Source organism: Acyrthosiphon pisum, chromosome A1 (genome assembly GCF_005508785.2).
Source record: "Acyrthosiphon pisum isolate AL4f chromosome A1, pea_aphid_22Mar2018_4r6ur, whole genome shotgun sequence".
Taxonomy (NCBI): Eukaryota; Metazoa; Arthropoda; class Insecta; order Hemiptera; family Aphididae; genus Acyrthosiphon; species Acyrthosiphon pisum.
The window spans coordinates 99,651,063-99,667,594 of record NC_042494.1 but is presented as its reverse complement, the minus strand read 5'-3'; the positions used below and the strand labels follow the sequence as shown (position 1 = coordinate 99,667,594).

At 28.6% G+C, this 16,532-nt stretch overlaps 2 protein-coding genes across 3 annotated transcripts; both read left to right on the top strand.

Moving 5' to 3' along the window:
- The first annotated feature begins 1,174 nt into the window (after positions 1–1,174).
- Positions 1,175–8,530, top strand: LOC100162605 (ATP-binding cassette sub-family B member 6, mitochondrial). 2 transcript variants are annotated; one of them, XM_001947338.5, is made up of 14 exons: positions 1,175–1,284; positions 1,710–2,007; positions 2,088–2,287; positions 2,361–2,505; positions 3,286–3,466; positions 3,536–3,696; positions 3,766–4,003; positions 5,726–5,901; positions 5,976–6,181; positions 6,653–7,039; positions 7,097–7,211; positions 7,283–7,423; positions 7,497–7,618; positions 7,743–7,905. In XM_001947338.5, the coding sequence occupies exons 2-14, from the start codon at positions 1,720–1,722 to the stop codon at positions 7,903–7,905; spliced, it is 2,523 nt and encodes an 840-aa protein (XP_001947373.2). In that variant the 5' UTR covers positions 1,175–1,284; positions 1,710–1,719. The 2 variants fall into 2 exon arrangements, with proteins under 2 accessions (XP_001947373.2, XP_003245596.1); XM_003245548.4 differs by having other exon boundaries at positions 1,243–1,284; positions 1,666–2,007; positions 7,743–8,530.
- A 5,232-nt stretch (positions 8,531–13,762) lies between these two features.
- LOC100571140 (inorganic pyrophosphatase) lies at positions 13,763–15,426 on the top strand. The gene is made up of 4 exons (XM_003245546.4): positions 13,763–13,988; positions 14,842–14,957; positions 15,017–15,223; positions 15,289–15,426. Exons 1-4 carry the CDS (start codon positions 13,796–13,798, stop codon positions 15,409–15,411), a joined length of 639 nt encoding a protein of 212 aa, XP_003245594.3. The 5' UTR covers positions 13,763–13,795; the 3' UTR covers positions 15,412–15,426.
- Positions 15,427–16,532: the final 1,106 nt, after the last annotated feature.

Sequence of the window (16,532 nt, the reverse complement as noted above, 5' to 3'; positions counted from 1 at the left end):
AAAATATTTGGATGGCTATGGTTAAAATTTAATTTAAAATGGGCATGAAATGATTCGCAAGCATTGGTGGATCTTGCCAAAATTCGGAAGAAGCTTCTGCCCAGACTGTAGGTGGAAAAATTGCTCGTTCACCAATATATGTATTTTTTAAATAATCATAAAATGTATCCAGGCGGTCATCGTTTGGTTTAGCGTTGTACAGGTCAATACTAAAACAGTTTTCAACATCTTCTGGGTTTAAAAATATCAATCCAAAACAGTAATCGGGATAGAACGTGAAGTGTTCGCGGTCGACAGTCAGTCGGATATTTTGGTCTTCGATTAACGATAACAATTTAAATTACTATGTTAAAGATTCGCGTAAGCAAATTGTTGACTTGTGTTATGATTATATACTTACATTGTTAAAAATAACAGTAATAATAATTTAAATAAAAAAAAAATAGTTTTAAATTTAAATTATTTCTATTTAGTGAATATTTTATTTTGCAAAAAAACAATGTGTAGGTAGGTACACCCAAGTGGGGCCCCCCAACATAAACATAGACGGGGGCCCACGGGGAAAAACCCCTTTTTCCCTATGGGCCTATCCACCCCTGGGAGGCACACACGGACGGAAATCTCAAAATAATATATGAATGGTTGCCATGATAATATGGACACACACACACACCCATATACATTCATTTTCATATATTATATAGACTGACAAAAAATAATAATACAAATCAATAAAGGCCATGTCGCCAGGTATTCACTTAAAAGGCCATAACTCCGGAACCACTTATCGCACAGCGTACAAACTTCACAGAAATCATCTACATATCAATCTTAATATGTCGTGAAATTTTTATCGAAATCGAGTCGGTGGATCTTGAGTTATAAAATTTATTCAAAATGTACAATCATTTTTATTTGTAAAGATGTATTATTATAACTAGGTAGGTACCTTGCAATGGTACATTTATAATCCACCTTGATATTGTTTGTAGTGTCGTAGTGACTTAATCATAGAGTAATAATGTTACTTAATCATGCTTTTAATCACATCTAGCTGTAATTTGTAAATAGATCTAACGTCGTCGCAATAAGTTTTAAATTTGAATAACAATAATAATGATAATGATGTTATATGATAATAAATAATGATAACGGTAGTATGATAAATGATAATAAATAATGATGATTCATAAAACAAAAAAAAAATGTACCTAATATTTTTTTTAATTTTTAGTTTTAAGTAGGTAGGTACCGATTAAACATCATCAAATTTGAATATATATAGTAAGTTTCATCTTAGTGATTTTATTTTTATTCATAAAATTTGTATCAGACCTCTTTCATACAATTTATACCGATCTAGGTTGAAAAGTTGGATGTCGGTTTTATTTACCTATATAATTATTTGCAATAATAAATCAAATTCCCTTAATTAATATTTTATGTTCGAGATGACAATATGCTATAAATAATTATAAATTTTATTCTTTAGTGCATGTAATTTTTTATTTTCAACCGGATTTTTTATGTTTTCCAATTCTAATTAATCAAATACTTTTTATAGATGTTTATATAATAACTTATATTTGACTTTCACGTTATATTTATGCAAATGTTATCAATGTGGCAATATTATGTAAACCTCTAATGTAAACTGTTTTATAGTTACTCATGTCTAATTGTACTTTATCATAATTTATGGATACAAGTTGGTTGAAAATGTTTTGTCCAAACGGTTCATCAATTGATCTATGGGTCAACAAGACATCAGAATGTTTTGTGGAAACCACAGTTGCTGGTTCATTGGCTGTGTACATGATACTATTCGGCACAGCCCAATGCTCGATGTACAGAAAATACAGCACGCCTCTATCACAGGCTGCAATTCCCCAATCCAGGCTATACTATGTTCAGATGATCATTACGTTTCTTCTTCCCCTATTGGCAGTGGCTAAGTTTTTCCTCGACATTCACATTATTCAACATGGTGTTGTGTACGGTTATCAAGTAAGTACATATTAAGAAATTGAATGTGAAACCCCCCATGACTTAACTTTACTACATGTTATAATATATTAATTTTGTAGGCAGTATATATGCTTGTTATGGTTTTTGTATTTCCATTATCGGCAAAACTCATACTAATGGAAAGAAAAAGTCTCTTACCATCAATGCCAGCCCGTGGACATGGTCTAGTCTTGCTCATTTTCTGGGTATTGGTGTTCCTTGCTGAAAACGTGGCATTCATTACCATAAAGAGGGATGATTGGTGGCCTAAATTAAATAAGTCAGTTAATAATTTTGTCTATGGATTTTTATTAATTATATTCTTATACCTATTATTAATAATTTATTTTCAGTTTAAATGGTCAAATTGAATTCGGTTTATTCGTTGCAAATTATATTTTAAGCTTCTTATTATTGATCTTAGGTGTAAAAGCACCTGGAATAATGACTGCAAGAGATTACTTTAGCCTACACAACTCAACAGATTTGTTTTTAGATGTAAGTTTTTAATATTTAATTTAATTATATATTTAATGATACTTATTATAATTTATAATTAAAAAAAAAATTTGTTCACCATTTAAGACTTATAATGGAAAATAATTAAATTTTTTTCAAAATAGTGTAGTGTTTAATTTATTATAAGATAATATGATTGATTTTTGTAAACAAATCTTATACATAGATAATTTAACATCCGTCTACTTTCATTGTAGTAAAATTTAAGTTAAGGTTTTTTTTTTGCCTACTAATGGGTAGTATTGGCAGAATGGAAAATCCTAGATGCTATATTTCAAAATATAACCAGGTTTAAAAATAATGCTAGACAACCCCATTGTCACTTGTGTTTTATTGGACCTTGATTTGTAGAATTGTAGTTTTGGTAGTCTCCAATTGCTATCCACTAAATATTCTTTTCATAATAATAATAATAATAAATTATTATTAATACATAGGTAATATTGTATAAAGTTAGTTTTTCAGTGTTGGTTATTATGTGTTATCTATGTAAAGTGTCTATGGCATATAAAATAAAATATGTCATAGGCACATTATAATTATACCTACTTCAATTTCATTTGTACTGCAATACTTGTATGTACTGATTATAAATACTTAGATATATTTTTATTTTTACTATTTTTTTTTTTATAGACTTTTATTATTTAAATGTGAATTAAAAATGTATCATTCAAGACCTTTTTTGGTTATTGTATTTTTACTGTTATTACTTTATATTTATACAAGAAATAATATTGAACGGTTATAATTTTTCAGTCTGATCGAGTGGAAGAAACCTCAACATGGAAGAATATCATTCGAAAAGTCAAAATGATAGCACCTTTCATATGGCCAAAAAAGAGTGTGGCTTTACAATTAAGAGTAGTTGCTTGTATTATTTTGGTAATTGCTGGAAGAGTAGCCAATGTATATGTTCCACTTTACAGTGCAAAAATTGGTATTTAATCTTTTGATGATCCTTAAATAGTTATCAACAGTATAAACTAATAATTGATTTTATTCTCAGTCGATAGCTTAACTGCTACTCCTCTTGTTTTTCGTTGGGATTTAATTTTTACCTATATTGGTATCAAGTTTTTACAAGGAGGTCTTGGAATGGGTTTCTTGAATAACTTAAGAAGTTACCTATGGATTAGAGTACAACAATATACTAAACGTGAAGTTGAAGTGAGTTTTCATTAATTCTATATAAGGTAAAAATATATTAACTGTACCAATTAAAATATTTAAACTTAGGTATCACTATTCCGTCATTTACATAATTTAAGTTTGAAATGGCATTTGAGCCGTAAAACTGGTGAAGTTTTAAGAATTATGGACCGTGGAACAGACTCGACCAACAGTTTATTGTCATTTTTACTTTTTAGTATTGGACCTACCATAATTGACATCATTGTAGCAGTTATATTTTTCCTATCATATTTCAATTGGATGATGGGAACTGTGGTTTTCATAACAATGGTTTTGTATATAGGTAAAAATTATTTTGTATTCAATAATATCAGTTATATTTAAGGATACTGAGAAAAAAATTCTTTACAATTACATAAATTTTAATGAGCACCAGACTATTAAGTATAAGTGTATGACAAATTATTAAATATAGTCATAAATTATAGGTACTTTTCGTGAATTTATTAGCAGGTATTTATTATTTATTTAGTTAAAACAAGATAAAAAAAAAGTGACTAAGTGGATGTCACTCTGCTGTACAGTAGGTTACAAGTAGGTTACAATGTATTAAGGATTGTATTAAATTTGCATTCAATGATATAATATCATTATATAAGAAAAACGATTCTGAGCGGAGACGGTTTGTCAGTCTGGATTTTTTTATTTTGTTATTATTTATTATAGCCTTTAAGTTGAATTAATATAATAATATAAATTTTTTTATTCCTTGCTATGGTGATAAATAAAGTGTTAGAAATTAAAATTTCATTTTTAGCGGATTTTTGTAATTGTTTGGTAGTTTTATTAAGTAACTATTAAGAAAATCGAAAATGACCTCTCTAAAGTACCATCTTGATCCAATTTGCTAAAAGATAAGGTACTATATGTAGAAATCAAAGCACTCCTTCTGGTAAAAATTTTGTATACAGGATAAAAAAAATATAAAATAAAAACACATATTGTAAAATCAATACATTTATTAGAATCTAAAATCCTAACACTACTCAATAAATAATTTAGTCAGCTTAAAATGTCTTAATCTTAGAACATTTTTAAACCAGAAAAATTAAAGCCACAATTGTCGTGCTCCCAGTGGTGAATTAATGTTGTCATATTTTTATTAACTGGTTTGTGTTAAAAATAATATTTACCCAAGAGTCATTCATAAATTATTATTTTGCAAACCAGAATTCTTGTTCTAAAGACTTCCTAAAGACTTCCTATGAAATTCCTGGATTTCCTAAAGAATCCACTAACTTCCTTAAGAATTCCTAGAGAATTCTAGGACTTTTCTATACATATTGTGATATCCTTAAGAAATTTGAACTTATTTACTTCGTACAGATTTAAAAATGCTGTAACAACTAATAATATTGTATGATTATGGAAAATGTTCAGTTAAACAACTGTTTCAACTTTCATTAGTGTTTATTAATATACAATTTTTTATAATAATTGAATAGTGTATAATAAAGATTGTATTTAATTATTAAGTTCAATAAAAACTTATGCGCTTTTTAAGATAAAATTGTTACAGACATAAAATTGATTATCCATAGAGATTAAGTTATAGTTTGGCCATTTTCTTGAGTATTTTTCTAGATTTAAACGGTTGTAAGAAAATATTCACCAGCTGTATAAATAAACTGAATTTTTACTTTAGCATCTTTTCTGGTGAACCTAGTTGGGCACTTTAGGGAGTAAAAAGTGATAAATACCAAGTAGTTTTTAAATGCGTCGGGGAAAACAAAAAAAGTTAATTTATGTAAAAATTGAACACTCATATTAAATATAAAATCCCTGTTTTCATTGCTAGTTGTGCAGTTATAATTTTTCTGAATTTACTATAGTATAAGGTCTAAAGTAATTAATAATTATTCATAATGCTAAAAGTGAATTAAATCTTATGTTTATATTGAGCTTATATCGTGAATCAGGTAATAATAATATAATAAAAATATAATACTGTATTTGGTAATGCATCATCATTATTTTATTTTTTTGGGGGGGTTTAAATGTTTAGCTTTGACAATCATCATAACAGAATGGAGAACAAAATTTCAACGTCGGATGAATATAGCAGATAACAATATGGAAGCTCGTAGCGTTGATTCTATGTTGAATTTTGAAACAGTTAAGTACTATGGTGCTGAAGAATATGAAGTTAAAGCCTATAAAGATGCAATAATGGAATATCAAGTAAAATTATTGGAATTTTTTTTAAAAAGCCTTAGGTTTAGTTAATTCAACACATATGTATTTAATTTTTTTAGCATGAAGAGTTTAAAACGCAAGTGTCATTGGCTATTCTCAACACCGTTCAAAATTTGATTGTATGTATAGGATTGTTAGCTGGATCATTGCTCAGTGTTCATTTTGTTGTTGATCTTAAAGAGTTAACAGTAGGTGATTATGTTCTATTCACTGTGTACATCATTCAATTGTATGGACCACTAAACTATTTTGGCACATTTTACAGGTATTAAACGAATATGGTATTAAGGTAACATCTCACCCATATGTTTTGTCTCAATCCTACAATTTGAGGTCAGCAGAACTAATGTTGTGTTAACTTTAATATTACAATGAGTTCACATATTATCAAACTTAAAAGCAAGAAACATTATCTGTGTTTGTTTTTTTTTACAATATTTGAATTTTTAAAAAGTAACGAATATTTTTTAGTTTTTTGATTTTACATACTCAACCCTTGCTTGAAAATTAAAATTTTGTAAAGAAACCAATGTACAATCGCAAATAATGTTTCTTACCTTCAAATTTGGTAATAGGTCAATTCATTGTAATATTAAAGTTGACAAAAAATTCGATCTACTAACTCAAATTTGCTGTTGTACTGATAGGACTGATACAAAACATGTGGGTGTGACATCTTAAAGTCAAATAAATTATTAAAATAATGTGTATTATAACATTAAATCATTTTAAATAGAGCAATTCAGAAGAATTTTATCGACATGGAAAATATGTTTGATTTGATGAATATAACACCAGATATTAGTGATGTTCCTGATGCTAAAGACTTGGTGCTAAAAAATGGACAAGTGGAATTTCGCAATGTAACATTTTCTTATCAACCTGAAAGAATAGTCTTAGAAAATATTTCGTTTGTGGTTGAACCGGGCAAAACATTAGCATTGGTTGGTCCATCAGGTAGCGGAAAGTCAACTATTGTGAGACTGTTGTTTAGGTTTTTCGATGTAGATTCAGGATCTATCATTATCGATGACCAGAATATACAACTAGTTACTCAGAATTCACTCAGAAAAGCTATCGGTGTTGTTCCGCAAGACACTGTTTTGTTTAACAACACCATTAAGTATGAATAAAAAAAACTCTTAATAAATACAAAAATGTAACTAAAATTATTTATTAGATTTAACATCAATTATGGAAAAGTTGATTCTAATGACTCAGAAATAATGAATTCTGCAATGGCAGCCGAAATACATGAAAGAATTATGAAATTCCCAGATCAATACAATACACAAGTGTGTTTTGTTTATTTAACTTATAATCAAGTTTTGTTTTAATATCAATCGTATTTTTGATAATATTCTAGGTTGGTGAAAGAGGATTGAAACTTAGTGGAGGAGAAAAACAAAGAGTTGCTATTGCCAGAACATTACTTAAGGCACCTGCCATTGTATTGCTGGACGAAGCCACAAGTGCATTAGATACTAAAACAGAAAGACAGATTCAAGTAAATACTAACATTTTGTGAATATAATGTTTTTGAGTATCTAGGTGTTAATAATTTTAAAAAAACATTCAAGGCGGCGTTGGATCAAGTCTGTGCTAATCGCACCACAATAATTGTTGCACATAGGCTGTCAACTGTTATACATGCAGACGAAATACTAGTTTTAAAAGACGGACAAATATATGAGAGAGGAAGGTAAACCTATGTACTTTTGGTATTATTGTTTTTTTTTTTTTTTAATTTGCCATTTACTTTTTTCAAATTAAACTATTGACATTATATCTATTGAAATTTGAATTTTAAATGTAATGTCCTGTAGGCACGATGATCTCATAATAAGAAACGGCCTGTATGCTGAAATGTGGTCTGAACAACGTAAATCCAGCAGTGATATACCTTCTAATGAGGATTCAGCACCTTCAGCAACAATTACCAGTGAGACTTCAACAAGTACAAAAAGTTACCACCATCCACATGTTTAGAGATTGTGTATGAGATATACCGGTTTAGGGACATTATGTAAGGGTTATAGTCTGAGATATACTTGGAGTATTCTCTATATGGGCTAGAGGCTGGTTTTTACTTATTAGAAAAATATCTTTCAATGTTACTACTTCTAAATATTTGTTTTATTTTTATTATCCTAATTAATATGATCAATCTATGTACCCGACTTTCAATCTACATTCAGTGGTCCTTTATAAGTTGTTAAATACATTTATTTTTATTTTATTGTATTAGGATATATATTTTGTATATTGACTTATTATCTTAAAAATGTACAACTGAATTTCATATCGTACCACAGAATAAATTTTAAATTTTAAAAATGTATTCTGTGATTGTACCAGAGTCACAATTCATTACAATTTTTGGCCATGATCAATGATCATAGATAATAAAATAACTAATAATTCTTTTATTGTCTATGCCCATGATAAGATAGATTATAAGATCATTAATCTATTATCATTAAATGTACATTTTATTAGCCCAAAATAATGTGTAGAATTATTACACACTGTATAGAATTGACAATTGTACAAATCAACCTAAATACCAATTGTTAAACTTTGTAAATAAAGAAAGACTTAATGCTCTCAGAAATACTAATAAGTAATAGCTAATAACTAAAATAGCTAAATAGTTAATTATTTGAACAAAAACCCTTTACCTTGAAATTTGGAGCCTATAACACATAAATAGTTGACAAATATTGTATGCGTTAGAATGTTATTACTTATTTTAATGGATGTACTTACTGCATTGTATTTTTTGTGTTTAAAATGATTGAACGATCAAATATCAATAGATTACAATATATTTGTAAATAATAAAACTTAATTTATGTTATTTTGTGTATGCTAATAATGTTTGAATGCAGGAAACTATTTGTAATTTTTCCTACCAAAATAAATTTTTTTTTTTTTTCATTTAAATAAGGGCTTCAACTCCTGAGGTTATTATCCTGTAAAAATTACAAAATAGTAGTGATATTATATATTGGTCTTACAACTATAGGGATACATTATGTTTAACAATAGAGGGAGTTTATAGAATATATGTACATTTAACTATTTAATTAATAATAATTTTTCTAAATTAGTTTTGCTAAGTTATGTCTTTGAAAAAATTGTATATGTTATTGGTGTTCTCTTCTCCAAGTGCCTGTTGCATTGTTAGTGGGTTTCCGAGAATTTGTCTGGGGCATTCAAGTGTGACGTGTTTAATTGTCAGCGCTTTGTCACAGAGTTTGCAGGTCGGGCTGTCTTACAAAATAAATTATAGATAGTAATAACTGAAAAAAATATTGTTTTATATGATGATACAATAATTTCACCTTTTTTGTAACTTATACATTAGTATGAAGTATGAACTATTTGTTTATTGTTTCACCAAGCATGTTCCTGTTTTTACCATTATATATGGATCATGGATGTATTCAAATTTTGATTTTTGGGAAATCACAACAGAATAGGTAACTAACTAAATAATTATTTCAGTCATAGTTAAATATGGAGATATAATTTGTACTACTTATCATTAATTATTGCTTACAAAATATATGGTGATAATACAATATAAACTAAGATATACAAAGTGTTCGAAAAGTTTGGAAACCTATTCATTAGACTAAAGCCTTGTTCACACAGCGACAATTGCATGACACCAGTGTCGCGTATTCAACGAATTAGATATACCACACTAGGTGTCACGACACACAATATCATTAGTGTCATACTCATTAGTGTCACCGTGGAACGAGGCTTAACAAGGAGTGATAATCGATAATATAATAATAATATGATATACCTACTTAATATTAACAGGGACTGTTTTCATGTTCCAATTATTCGTTCCAATTAACATTGTTTAGTTTTAAATAGTTTTTAGAACAGTTTCATTGGAGTGAATTGAATTTGAAAAAGAGTATTTCAAGAGTAGTTTCAAAAATAATATGTTTAAATAAATATTTTTTTCCCACTATTAGTTCCCATTACCAAAGCATTAGTGTGCTAAAAAAATACATTAGCCTAGTGATTGAAAACTCTAGGCTAGTAATAATCAAACAATTTAGACCCAGTGTTTAAATATTTTATATTATTATTTTTAATTACAAATTTATATTTTATTTTATATTACCTACACCGCTACACAAATACAAAATTATGATTTTGTATAAATTATAGCAGTGACAGTTTGTCAGTGTGGATATTTCATATTATATTTATATTGTTATTACTTATTACATATTATAAATACAGTAGGTAGCCATTAAGTTGAATTAATACAATATAAAATTACAACAAAACAACTAAAATCGTTATTCTTGGAAAATTGTTTAGTGTATAGCAAATGAAAATATAAGCATTCAGTGAAATTTTCATGTATCAGTTATTCGTTTTTGAATTAGGTACAAGAAAATAACAAAATCACTACATGAGAAATCGAATGAATTATGAATATCAAATCTTGTAAAAATATGATCTTCAAATGCTCATAAAAATTTAATTTAATTTGCTTATAGACATTTTATTTTGATAAAGATAGACAAACTTATAAGCAGGCACGTATCCAGGGGGGGTCCATGGGGTCTGTGCCGCCCCTCCCCCGAAATTTTTGTGTACTGGCTACTGGCATATAAGTATATAACATCATTATCATTATAATTTAAATTAAAATAAATGTTATTCAAAAAAATGTTATTGTAATGTGGTACGAAAATAAATCACTATAGAATGGTCGAATATTATCTATGGGTCGATCATTTTAGATTCTGAGTGGAACGATGAATGTATTGATTTTACAATGATGATGTGTGTTTTTTTTTTTTTTTTGTGTCTGTCATCACCTTTTAGGACAGTAAAAGTGCTTGGATTTTCTTCAACAGTACCTTTTCTGATAGGAAAGTGAATCTAGTTGGTACTTTGGGGTGTCAAAAGTAAAAGCTCAGAATCGTTTTTCTTATACAGTGATATCATATCATTGAATTCAAATTTAATACTATCCATTATACAGCGACCCACTGGTAACCTACTGTACAGCAGAGCGACATCCACTTACCCACCTTTTTTTTCCTGATTTTTACGCGCTTCCGGTCAAATACTCGAATTATATTGCGGAGTCCCGACGGCCGACACACCGTGACGTCAACAACGTCGTTTAACCACAGAATAGATACAATTAACGTCAATTTATTATTATCGAACAATATTATTATCGCAGATATTATGTGATATTCGTACATGTTTTCGTATTGGGTTTCATAATTTCATGAGATTTTAATCATACATGAATATTGAGTATTTGAGTGCGACTGTGCGAGACAACACGAGTTTCGTTTTTGGCAATATAGTTTTATATAATAACATTGACGTTATTTTAATAATTTATTTTTTAAAAAAACTGATAATTATGATTGTAACACCGAAAGAATACCTACTAATATACTATAAAACATCGATATTTGTACCATCAATAGACGGTTTCATTTTTAATTTGAAAAACCGTTTTAAACAAAACAATTTTGTTTTGTCATCAATTGAAATCCTATTGCCAAAATTTGTTTTAAACGAAAATGTTTCGAAACTTAAAAATTTAAACATATTTTACAAAGATCGTATATCTGAAAAAGTGGTTTGTTCTGAATTTTTATTATGGTGTGAAAAATGGGTAAATGTAAAAAAAAACCCACTGAAATTATGGATATTTTGGATGCATGTGATACAAAGTTTTACAAAAACATACATTTTAAATTAAAAATCTTGGCAACATTACCAGTTTCTACAACAGCTGTTGAGCGCTCATTTTCAACACTAAAACGCTTAAAAACATCGCTTCGTAACAAAACTGGAAATGAGCGTTTAACGGGACTTGCTCTTCCGTCAGTACATTGGGAAGTGTCTATCATGCTATCTCTAAAGACGAAATATTGAATATAATGGCTCAAAAAATCAGAAATTTAATATTATAGAAATCAGTTGAAAATTTTAAATAATTATAGATTGTATTGTATTGTAACTTGTAAGGTTTTAATTTGTCAATTTATAAAAAAAAAAAGGTTTTATATATCAATTAAGCATAAAAATTGTACTAACATTTATTTCGACTCCCAACCCCCCAAAAAATAAAATCCTGGCTACGTGCCTGCTTATGAGTTATGAGGAATCTCGTATTACATTTTCAAATCTTAGATTCAAAAAGAAAAATTTGTATGAACCAATAACTCAAAATGATTTGCAAATTTTCGTGATTTTTTCGTATTTTGTCAAGTTTTGAACTTTAAATGTTCATAAAAAAAACGGTAACTAAGGATTTTTAATATTTTTCAAATGTCATAGTAACAATATAGTATAGGAGCCTTGTATTAAATTCATCGTTCCACTCAGAATCTAATAGACTAATAAAATTGGAGACTGAAAATGTTCCTAAACAGTTCAAAACAAATAAAAATATTTTGAAAATGTTATCGTGTATGGAAAATGCAAATATAAACAACCAGTGAAAATGTCATGTATATATGTATGGTACGTTTATTTGTTTTAGAGTTAACCAGAAACCAAAATCAGTTTTGTGAAAATTCCCGTTTTTCCTTAATTTTAATGTTGTTTTTCCCGGTGCTTTTGAAAACTATTGGGAATTTTAAATTTTGATCTCCCGAGACCCGTATCCAACTAGATTCACTTTCCCATCGAACAAGATACTGTTAAAGAAAATCGAAGCAGTTTTACTGCCCCAAACCGTGATGACAGACACAAAAATAAAAATAAAAAACACACATCATTGTAAAATCAATACATTCATCGTTCCACTCAGTCAATCAGAATCTAAAAAAAAAGTCAAAATAGTTTGAAAATGTTACCATTTATGGAAAATGATCATTTTAATATTTTGTTTAAATGTCTAGCGTGTCTATGGTTATTCGTTTTCAATTACAACAATAAATATCAGAAGCCGATAGATGAACATTTCTTAATATTTACGGTTGAAAATCCAATATCGTAAAAATGTTAAGGAAATCGATAATATTTGATAATTATTCGGGAAAAAAACAAATAGTTAGTATATATATAATAGCATTTGAATATGATGTTTATAACAAAGTGCCTCACTCTCGGCGATGTTGGTCAAAACTGCGTTTGTTGAGATCCAACCAATATTGTTAACTGTTTTCGGTATAGCGTTCAAATATCGGCATTATGTGAATCCATTGTATTCGCGAACGTATAGCGGTCAGGGAGCCACGACGCTACTTGTCATACTTCAACCACAAATTGTATTATATAAAACTATTATATTATACAATTTAATATAATCTATGCTTTAACTTTGCCCTATAGGTTAGGTGGCTTAGTATTCTTGTCTATGGGCCTGACCAGTGGCGTGCCGAACTGACAAGCAGACCTGAGGCAAACTATACAATTTGATCTCTTCCCCACCACCAACAGTTTTTTCACTAATTTTTTTTTATTATTAAAAATAATAAATATTATTAAGTTTTTTTAGGTACAAGTTGCACATCTATACTAACACAACCACCCACCCACCCAAATTTTCCTTGAGGCAATTGCCTCAAAAAATGACTGTTCGGCACGCCACTGGGCCTGACTAAGGTCACAAAAGTCGACATTTCAAAAAAATAACTAAAACTTGTCTACAACGGACACCTTTGATGTTCTGTGACCATCCGTTATAATAATAATATTATATTATGTACATAGTTCACTCATAATTATTTAAGATATTCAACGCATTATTTTGGCGGCAAAACTGCGACCAAGGAGAATAGACACTCGCTTTGTCGAAATCAACGAGTTTTTTCACGAATAAATGTTGCCACTTGCCGAACACCGCTGATAAGATTCGGGAATCATGATTTTCGGAATAGCCGTCCAAAGGATAATTCGGCAATCCGTGTTCCGCCAACATAGCGGTTTCCGAAGAATCAGTCCACTTTGTACTTCGACAGCGATTTGGCAGACGGCTAACAAGGAATATAGCAAAATGACGTACCAGATCGTAGAGAGAGGTTCGCCCAACACGATTGACTACAAATTGTACATAAGTAAGTCAACTTTGAAGTTATATTGTAAGGAAAAATCCTTGTACAAATTCAGAATTTGCCATCGATATTTGATGTGGGTTATTGTATGCCTTAATAGTTGTCTAACACATTTGTGCGTTTTTGATTTTAATGTTCAAACATTCAAGGTCATTTTTTTATGGAGACCTTTGCCCCCTACTAAGTATTTATGAAAAATTACCACCTGAAGTTGAATTGTGTACCTATATAAAAGATAATATAAATAAATATAGGTATAATAAAAATAATCAAATATATTTTATATTATTAATAATAGGTAGATAACCCGAGAGTTGAGACGTATATTTGAGAGATTTATATTCAAATTTATTCACGATTTTGTAGGTTAAGAAAAAACATAATATTGTAGGTAATGACTAAATCAGTTCAAATTCCTTAAACATTTATTAAGAATATTTATTATTTTATATTATAAAAAGGCAACGGGAAACCACTGTGAAGTACCTAGGTATCTATAATTTCCCTAACACTTGAATAGTCAAGACTTTATAGTCCTATAAACCATTAAAAAGAATAGGTTGTTCGAGTGTTCAACTGTCGTCAAACCATCATGTCTTATGGCTGTAATAAAAAAAAGAATTACATTCTTAATTTATTTTTAAAACATGACACTTATTAAGTAAAATACACAACAATTTTAGGGTACTTACCAAATCAATTACAAAATATATAAATTTAAATTGTTAAATTATACCTACTATAAAATATGTATTAGTTTTAGTTAAATTTATTTTAATACAATATGTTTTCCCTTCATATTGGAAGTATCGAATGTCCATAAGTCATAACTTCATAAGTTTAATTTTTATTACAGAAAATGAAAAAGGAATAGTTTCACCATTCCACGATATTCCATTGCTGGCTGATAATACAGGCAAAGTATTCAATATGGTAGTTGAAATACCTAGATGGTCAAATGCCAAAATGGAGGTTAGATTTTCAGTTATTCGTACCAAGAAATAACTAATTACTAAATAAAAGTTTTTTAGATCAATACAAAATCTGCCTTAAACCCTATCATTCAAGATACGAAAAAAGGAAAATTACGTTTTGTATCAAATGTGTTCCCACACAAAGGCTACATATGGAATTATGGTGCCTTGCCTCAAACCTGGGAAAACCCGGAATTGCTTGACGAACATACAGGGTGCAAGGGGGATAATGATCCCTTAGATGTACTTGAAATTGGGTACAAAGTATGCTACAAACTTGATTCTTAAACATTTATAAATTGTGTTTAAAATGTTTATTTATTTTTAAGGTAGCTAAACGAGGTGAAGTACTTAAAGTTAAGGTATTGGGAACTGTCGCATTGATTGATGAGGGTAAATATTATAATTTATGTTACACATTCAAACACCTATTCTGTATTCATATTCAATGAGATATTATAGACATTATTTAAAAGTGGATTATGGTCTTCTTATACCTATTACCCATTTAAACGCGGGTTTTTTTACAATACTAAGTATGAAAATTCTGATTGACTGGCATAAAATTCAATTTTTTTTTTTAAAAATTCAAAAATTCAAAAAAAATTTTTTTATGCATTTAAGAATTTAAAATTTATAAGATAGCCATTTTGTTGAACATATTTTTAAAACAGTTCAAAAAAAAAAATATATAAAAATTGAATAAAAATTGACTAAGTTAGAGCAAGTTATGTTTTTGAATAATTTTAACAAAAATATTAATTGTTTCACATTTCAATAATAAAATATCTATTTCAGCATGACAATACTTTTACACACCTAATTAAAGTTTTGATTTGAACAGAAATAAAAATAATCGTGTCTTATCGTTGCTGAACAGCGAAACTGGTTACCTATTTTTAAGTATTTTAATTACCATAAAGTGAACCTAAAGTTACAAAATTGGACATAATCTTACAGTTATAATTAATGTGATTTATAATAACAATACCTACGCATATCGCAGTTTTCTAAATTATAATTAAAATTATTATCTTGTGTTCTTTCTTTATAGCTATTACTGTTATTAGTGCCATACGTACAGACGTACAGTATGTACCGTGTCTTTAGCTTTAATTTCTTATTAGTTATTTCTTACTTATTTTGTTCAACATTTAAAATGACTCATACATTCTCAGTACATGAGTACATCGACATGGTGAAATGTTACTTCCGAAACAACAAAAGTCATAGACAAGCTGCTTATAGTTATGGAATTGAGTATCCTGATCGTAAAAAACCATCGTACACTGTTATAAATAGATTAATGTCTCGATTTTTGGAATTATTAAGAATTATTAAGTTATAATAAAATTGCAAATTTTGGTATTTGGATAGGTACGTCCAGACCGTTCTACACAATTTAGAGTCAAATAAGCGACTGGGTCTTATAATAGTTATATCCGTGAGTCTTATAAGCGACGTGGTGTCCACTGTAAGTACATATTTCCAAGAACCAAATTAATTTTTTCCTACAATAAGCTTAATATCAAGTAGATATTAGATAGCGGGTGTTAAGCTGTGTACCTATTAT

Excerpts from the sequence above, each read along its gene's own strand:
- LOC100162605 (XM_003245548.4), top strand. The coding sequence starts at position 1,699 with ATGGATACAAGTTGGTTGAAAATGTTTTGTCCAAACGGTTCATCAATT. Across the intron at positions 3,697-3,765 it reads ATACTAAACGTGAAGTTGAA|GTATCACTATTCCGTCATTT; the intron begins GTGAGTTTTCAT and ends ATTTAAACTTAG. Across the intron at positions 7,619-7,742 it reads CAAATATATGAGAGAGGAAG|GCACGATGATCTCATAATAA; the intron begins GTAAACCTATGT and ends AATGTCCTGTAG.
- LOC100571140 (XM_003245546.4), top strand. The coding sequence starts at position 13,796 with ATGATTTTCGGAATAGCCGTCCAAAGGATAATTCGGCAATCCGTGTTC. Across the intron at positions 13,989-14,841 it reads TGACTACAAATTGTACATAA|AAAATGAAAAAGGAATAGTT; the intron begins GTAAGTCAACTT and ends TTTTTATTACAG. Across the intron at positions 14,958-15,016 it reads GGTCAAATGCCAAAATGGAG|ATCAATACAAAATCTGCCTT; the intron begins GTTAGATTTTCA and ends AAAGTTTTTTAG.